At 39.9% G+C, this 18011-nt stretch overlaps 1 protein-coding gene across 1 annotated transcript in view; it reads left to right on the top strand.

Annotated features, from left to right (window-relative positions):
• The window catches only part of EMB2785 (elongation factor family protein), a 70203-nt gene that overhangs the window by 30353 nt on the left and 21839 nt on the right, over window positions 1-18011 (top strand). Inside the window, exons 13-14 of the mRNA XM_010262087.2 lie at window positions 15670-15743; window positions 17701-17750. Coding sequence (XP_010260389.1) covers window positions 15670-15743; window positions 17701-17750 — 124 coding nt within the window. The remainder of the gene's footprint in view (window positions 1-15669; window positions 15744-17700; window positions 17751-18011) is intronic.

Here is an 18011-nt window from a genome sequence, read left to right as displayed (position 1 = left end):
TACTCATACCCTGTTTTAACTCACTGTACATTCTTGTTTATGTTAATGAAATGCTACCTGTTATCTATCCAAACAAAAACATTATTTACATTTATAAAAAAAATACTATTTACTTATTATTTAAAGGTTTATGTGTTCCTTCAAAGAATTATGATGAAAAAATCAGTCATATTGGTTTGCTGATCTATATGGAATATGAGTTGGCTTGCTTTTTAGAAACTTTTCATTATTTTAAAGTATTGTTCTATATATTTTATTTTAGCACAAACTCACAAACATATGCCAAGTCCATTCAGTGATTTAAAAGGTGCACTTACGCGCATAGGCGAGGCACATTTTAGGGTATGCACCTCGCCTAAGTCCTAGGCACAGCACTTTCAAAAGGCGCACGCCTGATGTGCCTTGTGCTTTAGTGTAGGTGAGCGCCTGATGCTCCTTGTGCCTCAGCCCAGACGTGTGCCTTTTTTAACATTTTATGCTTTTTAAATTTTTAAAAATTCGCTCGCTTTGCTCGCTCATTGAAGCTCTGAGAACCCCCTATTTGCTAATGTTGTTCATTCATTCATCCTTATAAAATATCTTCTTAAAAGGTAATTATAAAGTCATTATTTTTTGTGTAAGATTAAGAATTTAAGATCCTAACATGGACTTGTTTGGGCTTGCCTCAAGGGGTTTGGTAGAAAGGCGGTTCATAGAATCAGGAATGCAATATGTTTTACATCACATTAGTTACTTGAAGTAATGCAATTGAGGAAAAGAAGAGATTGTGGGTTTTACATGCTTGAAAATGTTTTATATGTTTGATTTTATTTTTAAATTTTCATTTGAATATGCTTTACATGTTATGTTTTTGTATCTTAATTTTAGATAATAGGTTTTTTTAAAACATTTATTTTAAAATTTAAGTTTATATCTTTTATTAATTTTATGTTTAATATATACTTTTATTTTTTTGCATTTATTTGATTTTTTGGCTTATTTTTAGAATTTTCTAACATTTTTCTCATTTTTTTGGCTTTTTTGTATTTTTGCGCATTGATTCAAAAAGGCTCATGCCTCGCCTTGCACTTTTAAAACATTGAGTCCATTAAGAAAAGTGCTTGGTTAGGAAAAACATGGCTAATCTACATAGTAGTTGCAATTTCTTTCCTTGTATGAAAACCATTCTTATTTTTTTTTTCCAGTTGCTTAATAGAACAAATCAATAGTCTTACATAATAAAATGATTACTGAAAATACAAGAATACAAATAAGTTATTCTCTTTCAAATAATACAAATATTATAAGGAGAGTGGGGTTTTTTGAAGGAGGTTCAAAGCCTTATGGGTTTTGGGGAGAGATGGAGAAGCTGAATGTTATCCTTGGTTTCCTTCTCGGTCCTCTTAAATGGAGTTTCCTCAAAATTTTTCGAAGCACAAGGTGGGGGTAGGAAAATTTGGGAGATGATCAAGGGGAGTTGAGGAGAAAGAATTACAGGAAGGGAATTACTGTGAAGTAGAAGAGGGTAGGTTTAAGTATAATGAACATGGGACCAATTTAGGAGGCGAGAATGAAAGGGGGGGGGGGAGAAGATGGAGATGGGGATGGGCAGAATGATCCAGTGACGGAGTTTGTGGAAAAGTTGGTGTGTGAAGTACAAAAGCCTAATGATATGAAGGTGTATTTAAAGAAAAATAATGGAGGAAAAGAAAATTGAGCGAAGTGGAGGGATTGAGAAAAGATGTAGAAGGGGATAATGAGTTTAGTGAAAGAATTAGTGAAAGAAAGGGAAGGGTAAGGGGGAACAGGTAGGCGAGGTTCGGGATTGGGTTGACTACAGAGGTTAGGAATGAGGATAGTAAGCTGGAATGTTAGAGGCTTAGGTGGTATCTTGACTATGTGGAATATTGAGATTGTAACTGGAATGGAGGAGCTGATTGGGAATTTCAGTTTCGATTAAGTTTAAGCAGATTTCAGATGGATTTGAGTGGGTGTTGACAAATGTATACGGGCCAAATGGGTATAGGGAAAGAAATAACTTTTGGAGGAATTGGAAGATATTAAGGGACTGTGGGATTTCAACGTGATACAATTCTTGGAAGAGACTAACAATCAGAGTCGGAAGATTAGTTTAAGCGTGGAGAAGTTTAATCAGGTTATTGATGCTTTCGGGCTGAAAGAACTTCATTTGACTCATAATAACTTTACCTGGTCCAACCTATAAGCCAACCCAGTTTGCTCTAAACTGGACAGATTTTTTATTCACAGTTGATTGAGAGGAGCATTGGAGAGGTCTAGTGTTTAGAGCCTTGCCAAGAATAACTTCATATCGTTGGCCAATATCCATTTCTGAGGAAAATTTGGAGGGTAGAGGTTCAACCCTATTCAGATTTGAGAATATGTGGTTAATGATGGTTTCAGTGAGAGAGTTAAAATATGGTGGTAGGAGAGCAATCCAAGGGTACATTGGGAAGGTATGAGGTTTCAATGGAAGTTGAAGGAGCTTAAAGGAAAAACTTAAGAGTGGAATTTACAACAGTTTGGCAGTATTAAGGAGCAAAAGCAACCATTTGTTTCCCAAACCAATGTTAGATGGAAAGGAAGTGGCTAGTTTGCTAGAGGAAAGTGATAGAAATGAAAGATGGAGGTTGAGGAAGGAACTAGAGGAGTTATTATTGAAAGAGGAAATCAGTTGGAGACAAAAGTCAAGGAGCAAGTGGATTAAGGAGGGTGACAGGAACACTAAATTTTTTTCATGCACTAGCAAATGGGAGGAGAAAGAAGAACTCAGTGCCAAAGTTGGAGGTTAATAGGGTGAGTGTTAGCCAACAGAATGAGATTGCTCAAGCTTTTGTGGAACATTTTCAGATCAATTTTTAAGAAGCCTCTGAATGATAGAATTCAAATTAATGGATTGGAGTGGCCTAAGCTTCTAGAGAATTCTCAAAGATGGTTGGAAAGAAGATTTGATAGTGAAGAAATAATGGATGCAATTTTCTCTATGGACAGGAATAACACACATAGTCCTAAAATTTTTTGATAGGGGGGTGATTAATCTAGGTCTAAACTCAACCTTTATTACTTTGATACCAAAGAAAGCGGAGACATTGCATCCTAAGGATTTTAGACCAATTAGCTTGGTACATAGCCTCTACAAGATCATTGCTAAGGTGCTGTCTCGAAGGATTAGAATTGTTCTCCCCTCCATTACCTCACAAAATCAAGGGGCTTTTGTTAAGGAGAAGAAAATAATTGATTAGATTCTGATTGCTAATGAAAGTGTGGAGGATTTGAAGAGAAATGGTAGGGAAGGGTTTGTTTGTAAACTGGATCTGGAGAAGGCATATGATTTAGTGAATTGGGGTTTTTTGAAGGATGTTATGGTGAGCTTGGTTTCAGTGACGTGTAGATAGATTTTGGGTTGCGTTAAGACCTGTCATTACTCAATACTGATAATGGGACAGTGGTACATCATTTTCTAGCCCTTGGGGGAATTAGGCAAGGGGACCCACTCTCCCCCTTTTTTTTCACACTGATTGCTGATGTGTTTGGGAGACTTACCGAAAAGGCAGTTTCAAGAAATTTAATAAAGGTTGGAGAGTGGGAAGAGAACAAGTTTTAGTTACTCACCTACAGTTTGCCGTTGATACTATTTTATTTTGTGAAAAGGGTGAAATTAGCCAAGTGAGGAACTTAAGATTGGTGGTGCGGACATTTGAAAAAATGTCCAACTTGAAGACTAACTCGGAGAAGAGTTGCTTGGTAGGAGTGGATATGGAGGAAAGGGAGATTTTAGAAAGTGTAGAAATTTTGAGGTGTATTGTCTCCAAGTGTCCTATGACTTATTTGGGTTTACCTTTAGGGGATAAGTTTTCTTGGGATCCTATGGGACAAATTACTAAGAGGTTGTCTTCGTGGAATAGCAAGTATTTATCCCTTGGAGGAAGAATCATGTTAATGAAATCTACTTTGCAACTTACCGATTTACTACTTGTCAGTGTTTAGAATTCTGATTGGCGTTAAGTACAATTATAGAGAAGTTGATGAGAGATTTTTTGTGGGAACTAGGGGAGGAAAGGAAGGATCACAAAGTAAACTAGGAGTTGGTTTGCAGAAGTAAGAAATATGGTGGATTAGGGCTAGGGAACATACAAAAAAGGGACATGGCTCTTCTAGGGAAATGGTTGTGGGGATTGATGATGGAGAGAGACAAGTTGTGGGCAAGGGTAATAGTTAGCATTCATGGTCTTGTGGCAGATGGTTGGGATTCCGGAATTTCAGCTAGGGCTACAAGGGCTTCGCCATAGAAGTCCATCTATGATATTCTACCCCTTTTTTTTACCACACATCAGGTATAGCCCAGGAGTTGGAAACCATGTTAAATTTTGGGAGAATGTTTGGGTGGGTAGTGAATCACTAAGAACACAATTCCCTTTCCTTTATAACATTTCCAACCGTAGGGAGGAACCTATTTCTTGCCTTTTGGGTTTCAGAAGTGGGATACATGATTATGAAATGAACACTGTCATTAACCTCCTACAAAATTTGGAAGGGGTGTTTTTGGAAGGTGGTAAGAGGGAGGGATAGGAGAATCTGGATCCCATCACCCTCAGCTACCTTCTCTTGTGGTTCCCTTTTTTTCAGCCCTTATTCAACCGAGTGAAAGCCAAGGGTCTTTCTTACTATCCAAAGAGATTTGGTATAAACCTATTCCTCTCAGGCTAGGCGGTTTGTGTTGGGAATGTATTTGAAAAGAATTAATACTTGTGAGTTACTACAAAGAAAAAGACCTAGTTGGTGTCTTTCCCCTCACTGGTGCTCCTTTTGCAAAGTTAATGGTGATAATTGCTATCACTTTTTAATTTCTTGCCCTTTTGCTTCTTCAATTTGGGAATGGTTCTTTTCTTTGTTTGGGTGTAGGTGGAACCCTGTACAAAGCCTATTCGGTTCTAATTTCCTAAGTTGGTCAAAGAAGAGGGGAAGAATACTTTGGAGATGCACAAGGGCAGTGGTGTGTTGGAGAATCTGGGAGGAGAGGAATCAAAGACTCTTCCATGAAAAAAAAAAGAAGTATAGAAGCTGTCATCGAAGCTATCACCATCAAGGTAGTCCATTGTGTTAAGTCATTGGATACTTCTAGAGATGTTCGTGGTATTGAGGTGATGAGAAAGTGGAGGGAGGTGGCTGATTCTGCTCCAGTTAATGAGGTGGGTAGGCCTTTGTGGTCCCCACCCTCTAGTGGTTTCACTAAACTTAATTTTGATGGTTGCAATGAAGGCAATCCCGGTCCTTTTGGCATTGGAGGAGTTTTCAAGAATGAAGAAGGAAATATAATTGCACTATTCTCAGGCCCAATTGGTGAAGGGGATTTGTTAAGAGCTGAAATTATGGCTGTTATGGAAGGGATCCAAAAGGCTAAAGAGCTGAATATCAGGAAGTTAGTAATAGAAGGTGATTCGAAGCTTGTAATTAGTTGGCTTTAGAAAAAGGGACCCATGAGAAGAGAAAAGCTGTTAAATTGCTGCAAATCTGCAAGGAGTAGAGGTGTCTTGTAATTGGGTCAAAAGAGATGCAAAGGGGGAAAGGAATGATTTATTTTGGACTGTATTATTTGTAATCTTTCTTTTGGGGAGAGCTAAGAGTGTTTATCCCTCCCCTTCTTATTGGACTAATTTCTTCTTTTAATGAAATTGGCTTTTTTGTCTTAATGATGGAAGTGCTGAATTTGCTTCCATCAAGAGGAGTTCAGTTGGATTTATTTGAAGACTTCTCAGATGGCCCTTGCATCTCTCATCTGCAATACACAGATGATACACTTATTTTCCTTGGTGCTTTAGTGGATCAAATTCTGAATTGAGGGCTGTGTTAGCTAATTTTGAGCTGTTAACTGGTTTGAAGGTGAATTTGTCTAAGAGTATTTTAATTAGAGTGAGCGAAGTGAGTAGGGAGGTGTTAACAGATTGTGTAAATGTCTTCGACTGCAAGATTGGTGAAATGGTTTTTTTTTTTTTTTTGATCAATAACAGAATGTTTTATTAGATTATAAAAATTGTGAAACTTTGAGTGCAAGAGAGGGGAGGTAAAATATCTTAACTCCCCCACAACAGAGAACAAGAAGGAAAGCTAAAAAGTGGCCCAAAACAAAGAATCCTTAAGCACCCCTTGCTTGGCTAACCCATCAGCCATGGAATTAGCACTTCTCTTCACCCAGCTGTACTTCACCTCAATATCCCTACTCAGCCATTTAAATTTTTTCTTTTCATTTCTGTAGCTCCACAAACCATTGCTGTCTTCCTTCAACCACCTAATTACCACCTCTGAGTCCCCTTCAATGATCAAGCACCGAATGTTTAATTCTCTTGCTCTTTTGATTCCTTCCAAAGCTGCTAAAATCTCTGCCCTAAGAGAGTCACCCTCACCAATAGGGCCAGAGAACATAGCAAAAATAGTCCCAGCCTCATTTCTGAAAACTCCCCCAATCCCACAAGGCCCAGGATTCCTTGAACTACAACCATCAAAATTCAGTTTCATGAATCCTCAAGGAGGGGGGGACCAAGAAGGTCTAGAGGTCCTTTTGCACTGAGCCGAGGTAGCAACTTCTTTCCACTTTCTCAAAAGACCAGTCATGGAGAACTCTGAAAAAAGCTCCAAAGATTTCAGCCAATGACTAGAGTTCTTTCCTTGTCTGAAAAAAGTCTAGAGTTCCTCTCTTCCCATACGGACCAGCACACAACTGCTCTAATGCTTCTCCACATGATCTTCCCTCTTTTCTTAGGCCATCTAGAGAACGGGGGAGAGAACAAGCTTTGCAAACTCACGGGGGGATTCCAAGTGCATCCAAACAAGGATGAAGCCCATTCCCAAATAGTCTGAGTAACCGGACAAGTAACCATAAGGTGGTAAGCCGTTTCCCCATTAGCTTTACAAAGAACACACCTATTGGGAAGTAAGCAAGAATTAGGTCTCTTTCTTTGAAGCAAGTTGGTTGTGTTTATTCTTTCCAGGAAAGTTTCCTAGCAAAAACTACAAACCCGAGGAGGAATGGGTTTACTCCAAATCTCATTAACAGGGAAGGAAAGGCCAGAGGGAGTAGGAGGATGGACCAAGGTCTCAAAAAACGACGCACAGGAGAAGGAACCATTGGAGGATGGGGTCCAAATTCGGAGTCATCCTTACTTGGGTCCAAGAAAACATTTTCAAGGGTGGCTAGTAGAGATGACAAACAGCCCAAATCCGTATCCCTTATTGTTCTCCTCAACCCTAGATTCCATCCAAAACCGGAATTAGAATCAGAAGAAACTAAGAAAAAAGAAATGGGTTCATTCTTCAGGTCTGACAACACATATAAGGAGGGAAATTGGTCCATTAGAGATGAGTTCCCAACCCAAGGCTGCTCCCAGAATTTTACGAGATTACCAAAGTTCAGATCATACCTTATCCAAGGGGAGAAAACCGGAAGTAGATCATGAATGGCTTTCCAAGGAGAAGCAGCTGTAGTCCTTGCCAAGGTTTCTGGATCCCAGTCATTGTCTTCCAGCCCATGTATACTAGTCACAATCTTCGTCCAGAGTTTGTCCCTTTCCATTGGAAACCTCCATAACCATTTTCCCAACAATGCCATGTTTCTTTTCCTGATATTCCCAATCCCAAGCCGTCCTAACTGTTTGCTTCTAGTTACCACCTCCCAACTCACCCTATGGTCTTTCTTCTCCTCTCCTGGTTCCCACAAGAAATCCCTCATTAACTTTTCCACTCTACTTGAGACCTTTGTGGGAATCTTAAACACCGATAGAAAGTAAACAGGAAGGTTAGCTAGGGTAGGCCTAATTAAAGTGATTCTCCCCCCTAGAGAAAGATAATTTTTCCTCCATGAGGCAAGCCTTTTCTCAAGTCTTTCCATAACCGGGTTCCAGAAGCTGTCCTTCATGGGATTATCTCCTAAGGGGAGACCCAAATAAGTCAATGGCCAATATGAAATTGCACACCCTAACAACCCCACATATTCACTTACCTCTCTCTCCAAATTCACTCCCACCAAACAACTCTTATCAAAGTTCACTTTTAGATTGGACATCTGCTTAGATAATTGTATGGCCAATTTCAGGTTCCCTATCCAATTTATGTCCCCACCTTCACAGAAAAGAATTGTGTCATCTGCGAATTGTAAGTGTGTTAGTGTTACTTGCTCCCTTCCTATTCTCCACCCTTTTACTAAGTTCCTTGCATCAGCTCTATGAATTAGTTTGCCCAAAACATCTACAACCAGAGTGAATAGGAAGGGGGAAAGTGGGTCTCCTTGTCTTATTCCCCTCGAGGCAGGAAAGAAATCCCTTACAGCTCCATTCACCAAGATTGAATAGTGGCAGCTCTTAACACAACCCCAAATCCATTTACACCATATGTTTCCAAACCCAAAACTCTTCATCACCTGCACTAGGAAGGACCAATCAACTAGGTCATAGGCCTTCTCTAAATCTAGTTTGCAAACCACACCCTTCTTCTTGGACTTCTTGAAACTTTCCAAACTCTCATTTGCAATCAAGATTTGATCAGTGATCTGCCTCCCCTTCACAAATGCTCATTGATTGGGTGCAATAATAGAAGGAAGAACTTTCTTTATTCTTAGAGACAACACTTTTGCAATTATCTTATACAAACTATGCACCAAACTGATAGGTCTAAAATCCTTAGGTGTGAAGCCTCTTTCTTCTTCGGGATCAAAGCAATAAAAGTGGAGTTTAAGCCAAACCCTCATAATATCCTGCTTCACAATATCCCAACATAATATCCTATGAAATTGTGAATCCATCTGCATAATATCCTATGAAATTCCCCTCCTATGAAATTCCTCAAAGACTTGCATAATATCCTGCTTCACAATATCCCAACAATCCTGATAAAAAGCCATTGTGAATCCATTTGGGCCTGGAGCTTTTTTCCTATCCATCATAAACACTACCTCCTTGATCTCCTCTATATCAAAAACCTTCTCTAACCTCTCCCTATCCACTACACTTAGGGTAGGCCAATCCAGCCCTTCCAGCCAAACCCTCACATTTACTGGCCTTATGAAAATAGATTTAAAATGATTTACAAAGGCCTCTGCTATTTCTGCTTGCTGGGAAATTACTTCACCTTCGACTTCCAATTTTGGAATGAAGTTCTTCCTTTTTCTGCTATTTGCCAAAGAATGAAAAAACCTCGTGTTTCTGTCTCCCTCCTTTAACCATTTGCACCTAGATTTCTGTCTCCAACTTATTTTCTCCTTGAGCAAAAGGTCTTCCATCTGCCTCACACTCCACCTCAACTCTCTGTCTTCCTATCCAAAGGGACCCCTTACTTCCTTCAAATCCAAGTCCTCTAATTGTTCCAGCAAAGTTTGCTTTCTCTCCTCCAATCTTCCAAACTCCAGCCGGTTCCACTCCTTTATCTCAGATTTTAGAAATTGAAGCTTCTTGTGGAATTTCATACTCTCCCACTCTACTGATAGATTACATTGCTCCCACCAGTCTCTGATTTTCTCGATGAATCCCGGATGAGCCAGCCACATGTTCTCAAACCTAAAGGGGGCAGGTCCATCTCCTCTTAATTCCTCCTTACACATCACTATGGGCCAGTGGTATGAGGTAAGTCTAGGGAGTGCCCTAGAAGTTAGATTCCTCCAATGCTCTTCCCAATCTGTTGAAAACAGGAATCTATCTAGCTTGGAGCAAAACGGCCTAGGTTGTAGGTTGGACTAGGTGAAATCGTGATTTAGAAGAGGGATTTCTTTAAGCTCAAAGGTGTCCACAACTGATTGAAATTCCTCATGCTTGTAGTCACCCTCTGACTCGGATTATTAGTTTCCTCTTTGAACCTCACCACATTAAAATCCCCTCCCACGTACTAGGGTCCTTCCTAGAGGCCCCTAATATCACTCAACTCTTTCCACAGTTTCTTTCTCTGTCTGTAGTCGTTGGGGCCATATACATTTGTTAAGACCCAATCAAAACCATCTGCCACCTGCCTGAATTTTACAGATACTGAGTGATCTCCTATTAATTCTTTGACCCCTACAACCACATCCTCTTTCCACAAAGTTACAATCCCACCTGAAGCTCCCCATGATGGAGAAGTTGCCCACCTTATCCCCCTTGATCTCCACACACCTCTTGCCCATCTACTGTCAAAATCAGATCTCTTAGATTCTTGAATTAACACCACATCCGGGTCAAACTTCTTAATCACCTCTTTGATAGTTGCTCTCTTCCTCGCACTACCCATCCGATCCTTACATTCCAGCTTAGGATCCGCATTTCAAATTTAGGCTTCAGCCCTAACTCACCCGAGATTTATTTAATCCCTTTCCTTCTCTCCCCTCGAACCCCAAACTTCTTATCCCCCTCAATATCTCTCCTTAACCTCTCAACTTCACTCAGTTTTCCTCTTTTAATCTTACTCTCCTCCTTTTTTTGTAGAAAGGCTTTTAGGTCATTTGGGTTCTTAAGTTTACACCCTAGCTTGCCAACAAATTCTGCTATTGAGTCCTCCTTACTAGCCTCCCCTCTTTTAATATCTTTGTGCTCTCCACTCCTAGCCATCTCCTCAATTCTGTCCTCAGCCTCCCCACTATAATCCGATTCTGTCCCAGTTGTAGCCTTCCTCCATAATTCATTTATTTCAATTGCTCCCATTATACTGTCAATGATTCCCCAGATTCTTTTATCCCTGCAAGTTCCCTCCACCCTCATCTCCCCTTCCAACACCCCTTGAAAAGTTCTTGTGGTCTTCTGACTATGGGCTTCAAACTCTGAATTGGGGAGGAATCCGACTGTTTACCTCTCGGAGGTGTATCCCTGTTCAGTTTTGGGTTAACACGATCTGCCACCATCTTGGTTTCTTGCCTGGCCCCAAGACTTGGTGAAGGCTTATCCCCTTGTGGGCATTGGCTAACACTGACTTTTCCTTCCGATCCGCCCGACTCCACTTGTGCGCACTCCCAATCTCCAAGAAAGAGACCCATCAGATTTAGAGTCTCCCTGTTTTGATCTCCTTGGAGTTCATCGTCTTCCAAACTCCCTTTGCTTGAAATTTCTTCTGAACTCTCCTCCTCATCTTCACTTTCGGAACTATACCTTAACCAACCCTTATCATCCTCCTCCCTTTCTTCTGTTTTGTCCCTCAGGTATCGCGGATTTGGGCGATCTACTGCAAGAGAGAGCTGTTCGTCGACATCCCGGCCGAGAGACCCAGCTCAGAGACTTAGTTCCAGCTTCTGTTCGCCGCCCCTGAATCTGGTTCATTTCAGACACACCTGATTTGGAAGATGATAGACAGTAAGTCTTGTCTACCATCTCTCTCTCCTTAACCCCGACCCACGTGACACCTTAAACTGTCACGTGGCTCACTTAAAGTCTTCAAAGGTCTAAAGGCTGGGCCACCCTTACTTCCAGCGGTTCAGATAGAGCCACTTGGTTGAGACCGACCGGGCCGGCTCCTCTCCTGGCCACGTCAGCAAAGGAAGGACCACCATTAATAAAAGTCTTTAATTCAAAAATATTTGAATTTATTGCCTTAAATAGAGCATTTCGGGACTGATTAACCTCCTGCGACTGTTCCTCTTCCCTTTTCACACTGCCGAACTTCCGCTTCTCCATCCCTAGCTTGCCACGTGTCCTCCACCCTGCCACTTCACCATCATCCCCTACCTCTGTTCGTCTTCCCCAAAGCGATGCTTCAGCTTCAGAAGCAAGCCAAATCTTGTACCAGGCGCCACCAGAGAGGATTTCCAACGAGCGAGGCACGTTCTCTGGCTTTATGCCTGCGACCTTGATCTCCATAGCTCGCAGGTTCCTCTGGTTTTGTTCCAGCAAAACACCACCTAAAGCTCTTGTGATTTTTCCCAGAATCGATTCATTCCAGAGGTTGAAGGGAAGCCCTAACAGTTTAATGGAGAAACCGCCTTCTTCTGGGTCGACTTCATTGCAGATTGGGACCCAGTTTTGAATCTGTATCAGCCCATCCTCAATTCTTACCGTGTTGAAACTCAACTTCTCACCACCCATGTCAAGGATTGCTTTCTTCTCAGAAAACGGCAAAAGAACAGCATTGCCATCAAAACCCAATCTCTCTGCCACTGCGTTAAGGACTTTTGTCCAATCCCTTACCACCTTATCTGCCTTTAACACCTTTCTGTGCTCCCAGTTTCTTCCTTCTTCATCGAGAGTTATCTTCTGAAGAACAGTTGCAGAGTTTACTAAGACCTCTTGACAGAGCGCGGTCTGCTTCTTACTCGACGCTGGTAAACAGAGGGAGGTGGAGTTACAAACCATTGGGCTTCCATTAGGCTCTTCGCCCTTCCTCTCAACCTTCACTAGGAAAGCTTGAAGGTTCCTAGCAAAGGAGCTCCAACCTTGCTCCCTTGGCCCCTCCGGCACACAAATCATCTGCTTCTTGTTGATGCCAAAATACTCTGTTACTGTGAAGAACCAGCCCCTCTCATTTTTCCTAAATACTGCATCGTATCTTCTACCACCGCAACTCACTGAGTTTTTCCAACCTTCTTCCTTCATAGTATTGACTACTCCATCAACAAAACCTTACAGCCAACTGCAAGCTTCCTCTGGTAGAATAATCGTTGCCCTATTTCCTTCCCTGATCTTCAAGTACGACTTGCCCTTTGTCCGTCTGTGCTCGAATAGGAATTTCTTTGACTCTATAGCCAGCTCCACTCGCCACTTCCCCGCCTGAGTGAAACTTCCCATCTTACGAAATGCCGACAGAAAACTCTTCTTGGGAAACTATGTGATGCTTGTCCTAAGGTTATATAGGTTGTCAAAAAATGAATAGCTGTTAGCACTATATCAGATGCACATAAAAAAAGCACTAGTTGCAAATGCAAACTGTAACCAGGCAAAAATCTTGAATGACAAGATTGTATTAGCTGCTGCATCTAAGTCTTGAAGATGGACTCCTTCAAAAAATTTAGGGAGTATGTATTGCCGCACTGGGACTAGTAGCATAATCAACAATGGGAAAAGGACCCCAGCAATTGGAATCCATGTTATGCCAATGCACATGAGCAAGTAAACTGGTGAAATGGGTTTTCTAGTGGGGGCAAAGTCCTCTTCTACTATCTGGAAACCTATTGTTGAGAGGTTAGAAAAAAGATTGGATGGGTGGAAAGCAAGATATCTGTCTTTGGGAGGGAGAATTACTCTCATTAGGATTAGATTGTCAAATCTTCTATCATACTATTTCTCTCTTCTAAAGGTTCCAGCTAAGATAGCAAGAAGAATGGAAAAACTTCAAAAGGATTTTCTTTGGGAAGGAGTGGGAGGAGGGGGTACCATTGTGCCAAGAAACTTCACTTGGTGAAAAGGGATGAAGTATGTAGATCAAAAGAGGGGAGGGGGTTTGGGGATTAGAAGAGTGAGATTTTTTAATAAATCTCTTCTTGGGAAGTGGCTGTGGAGGTTTGGCTCAGAGAGGGAGAGTCAATCATTCTGGAGGAGAGTGGTGGTGGGGTGGTTCGGTTTGGTTGGGAATCAAGGGAGGTCAGGGCTTCTTATGGGGTTTGTGTCTGGAAAGGTGTTATGAAATTCAACCAGGAGTTTAAGAACTTGTCTCTCATTTGGACTTTGGAGATGAGGAGAAGATAAGGTTTTTGGAAGATGATTGGAGTAGGGCGGGTAAGCTGATGGAGGTGCCCAAGGCTGTATAGACTCTTTGAGCATAAGGTCACCATCGACCAATGTTTTGAGCATCATGCAGATTAGAGGGTTTGGTGTCCTAGGTTCAGGAGACCATTGCTAGAAGGAGAGGTGGAGGAATGTATTTACTTGTTGGAAAAACTGGAAGGCATTAAGGTTACAGACCACTCGAGAGAGGAGCTGTGGTGGAATGAGTGTTCTAATGGAAATATACAGTTAAATCTTGCTACTCAGCATTGTGCAAGAATTATCTGGAGCTTGATCAGAGTGTGGGCATTTGGGTCAACCCAGTGCCCCCGAGGGTGGAAGCTTTAGTTTAGCTTATTTCTATGGATAGTGTACTCACTGTGTATCACCTTAAGAATAGAGGTTTCTGTCTTTCTAGCATGTGCTACTTAGGCAGAGAGCAAGAGGAATCTGTGTCACTGTTCATTCAGTGCAAGGTGATTGTTTTCATCTGGAAGCTATTTTCTGCATTGTTTGGGCTGAGATATCTTGAACCTGGTTCCCCTGCTCAGATCTTTTCTTCGTGGCCAAAGTTCAGAGCTTATAAGAAGGGCAAGCTTCTATTCCTGCATTCCTTTTGTGGTTTGCTGGTGCATATGGAAGGAAAAGTATAGGAGATGTTATGAAGACAAATGCTGGAGTTTGAAGAAATTAGTGACAGCTATTGGCAAAATTTCTTCTGATTGGGTGCTGGTTCACCTTGAATTTGCTCAGATCAAAAAGGAAGATTTAGGGGAAAGGTTTTGGGAGGCACTAGAATTACAAGTCTGTGACTTTGATAGTTATTTCAGTTGAGTTCAGCTCTATCCCAAAGAGAGAAGCCAAGAAGATGGTTCCCAAGTCAAAAACAGTCTAGAAGAAAAAGGTATAATCATAGCGGAGGGAATGCATGTTTATGTTGGGTTCAGATCTTGATCTGTTTTGGACATTCATGATATAGATCTCCCAGGATCTAGAAGAAAAAGGTGGTATTGTTTGGGACCTGCTTCTGTTTTCTTGTATCAGACATCCGTTCTTTTAAAAAGAAAAAAAATTATTACTCTTTTTTTTAATTTCAATTTCACTTTGTGAAAGGGGATTTTTCTGCTTATATATGCTTCACGAACCTCCTCTCAAATTGAGGTTTTAGATGACTTGTTTTCTATGAAATGCAGGGTTCTTTTATTTTGAAAAAAAAATCAATTGATGTTATTTATTTTGGACAGTTGGTCTAGTTTTCTTTCAAGTGTATGGTGGGTGTTGCCTCGACATCTTTATTTCTACCTGTTTTTGCTTGCATTAATAAATTTTGTCCCTTTTACTTATAAAAAATTTTGTAAGGGGAGTGGTTTGGGCACAACCATTTTGATAAAGGGGGGTACATTATCATTAGTCACAAAGTACATTGATTAAAAGACAAAAGCCCCTCCATGTTTTGAATTTTGTCACAACTGACAACTAACAGTGGTTTCTTTGCCTTCTCCTTGGGGATGTGCCTGATTTATCAAAGAAGAGACATGTCCAAATCAGTTCCCTAATTGCAATATTTTAAATTAGATGACATTATTGAAAGAGGATAATGCTCTTCGTAAACCTTACGTTTTATAATAAATGACGAGTATGACAAATAGTGTAAACCACTTCCTTGCCCAAACCAATTTATATTTCTCATCTTTTTCTCTTCTTTTTCTTTTAACTATGGATGTGCTTGGTTTATCAAAGAAGGTGATGTTCACAAATCAATCCTACAAGGCTTCATTGTAAGGGCATAATGGTCTTTGGAGAACTTATATTTTATAATAGAAGAGGGGTATACAAGTGAAAACTCATTGCTTTCTTGTCCAAATCAATTTCTTATATTTTTCTCTTGTGCTCTCAGGTATCTTTAATCCTAACAAATGTGCATAGGATGTGTTTTTAATAAAAATAAAAAAATACTTTATTTTTTCCTCATAGCCTTTGCTTTTCTTTGTTATGTTAAAAACTTAATCTCTTTTTCGTTTTGTAATTGCAGGGGCTTGGTTGGTTATAGGTGTGTTTTCAGTAGTGACACACGTGGGACTGGATTTATGCATCGTGCATTCCTTAGTAAGTTTGTTCTAGTGCAGATTTTTTCTCTTTCTTATTTAATTACTCTAGTATGGGAAGATGTCTAAAACCATGTGGAACTGTGAATAGAGGATATTTCAAACAGTCTCCTCTAGGTCAGTGGTGCTATTCACAGTTCCACATGGTTTTGGACATCTTCTGATTCTTCCAGTGTTTTAAAAGCGCAAAAAAAGCGCAAGGGCCAATTTGCGCCTGAGGCGCAAGGCGAGGCACACGCCCTTTTAAGCAAGGCGCAAAATTACAAAGAAAAGCTAAAAAATAAAAAAAAGGCCAAAAAATTAAAAAAAAATGCAAAGAATTCGAAAAATATTAAACATAATGTTAATAAAAAATATAAACTTAAATTTTAAAATAAATGTTTTAAAAAACCTATTATCTAAAAATTAAAATACATAAACATAACATGTAAAGCGTATTCAAATGAAAATTTAAAAATAAAAGCAAACATATAAAGCATTTTCAAGCATGTAAAACCCACAATCTCTTATTCTTCTTAATTGCATTGCTTCAAGTAGCTAATGTGATGTAAAACATATTGCATTCTTGATTCTATGAGTCGCCTTTGTACCACGCCCTACGAGGCAAGCCCGAACAAGTCTATGTTAAGGTCTGAAATTATTCTTTCTCAGATAAAAAATAATGATTTTATAACTTTCATTGCCTTTTAAGAAGATATTTTATTGCAATGAATGAATGAACATTGGCAAATAGGGGGTTCTCGGAGCTTCGGTGAAAGTTATAAAATCATTATTTGTTATCTGAGAAATAAGAATTTCAGACCTTAACATAGACTTGTTCGGGCTTGCCTCAAGGGGCATGGTCGGGGGTCCAGGGCCATTAGACTCAAAAAAAGCAAAAAGAACAAAATTTAAAAAAGGTGCACACCTGGGCTGAGGCACAAGGCGCATCCTTTTAAAAGAGGTGCGCCTAGGACCTATGCGAGGCACACACCCCAAAATGTGCCTCGCCTGTATGCCTAGGTATGCCTTAGGTGCACCTTTTAAATCATTGGATTCTTCTAAAACCATCAGAGGAGATTGTTTTTGGAAAGGAGAGTTCAGGGAGAAAGTGAGTGTGATCAGGAATAGGAGGATATTTCAAACATGTCATCATTGGTGGGAGTCCCATAACTAGGCTTGCCTTTAAGAAGGTGGATCTAAACAAAGCTATTTATAAAAGTAGATGTTTGTAAGAAATTAAGGTTGTTCTTAGGTTAGGTGGTGAGGAATATGCTACATACTAAAAAAGTATTTTCGGAACTAGACTGAACGAGGTGTGTTAAATCCAACTCTTGGGAGGGAAATAATCAGGAAGGAGAGAAGCTGAAAGAAGGTGTAGTGAAGGTGGAGATTGAAGCATGTTGGGGACATTTCTTGAGTGGTTTTCTATGTTTGTGATAATTGATGAGGAATGGAAATGGTAATGTTATATCTCAATAAAGTAAAGTGAACCCTTGTTATCTGCAAATTTCTAATAATGTGGGCTCTGAATGTATAAAAAATCCATTGTCTAATGTTGATCCTAGCTATCTGGGATCTTGGTAGGGGTGGAATGGATGTTGTTCCTAACATTTTGCAATTTTCTTTTTCTTTTCTTTTCTTTTCTTCTCTCTCTCTCTCTCTCACTCTCTCTTTCTTTTTGCATAAAGTGGATGTTCAGACTAGAATCCACATTCTCACACTTGTAAGCCTAGATTTTACCATTACATCAAGCAATGGCCTCTGTGTACTCTCGATGTATTCTTCTATTTATTCCCCATTATTCATGATGTATTTTCCTTCTTGTTTCTTTATGCATTTTTCTTCTTTGTTATTGCATTTTACTTTTTGTTTCTTTGTGCATTGTTCTCCTCTGTTATAGCATGAGTTTCTATTGGTTCATAACACAGTATAATTGGTAAGGTCTTTTATTTATTTATTTACTTTTATGCTTCCAGCCTATTCAAAATACAGGGGCCCTCTTGGAAATGTGAGAAAAGGAGTATTGGTATGCTTCTCTATTTTCTTCTCGAGCTTTCAAATATGTATACATATTGTACCAAATGATTAAACAGAAGCCAATCAGTTCTTAATATTTCCATTGAAAAATGCTGCACATATCAGAACTGGGTTTTGTAATTTACATTATATCGTTAATTTCATAAGACAATATTACTCTTGTTTCAGCAGTTCGAACTAGTAGAGAAGCAAGGAGAGAGAGAAGAAGAAGAAGAAGCTGTCGAACTAGAGAGTCTGAACCCTACTAATT

Source organism: Nelumbo nucifera, chromosome 1, assembly GCF_055504915.1.
Source record: "Nelumbo nucifera cultivar China Antique chromosome 1, China Antique-T2T, whole genome shotgun sequence".
Classification (NCBI taxonomy): domain Eukaryota; kingdom Viridiplantae; phylum Streptophyta; class Magnoliopsida; order Proteales; family Nelumbonaceae; genus Nelumbo; species Nelumbo nucifera.
Note: the sequence above shows the minus strand (reverse complement) of the source record. Positions and strands in the feature narration are given on the sequence as shown.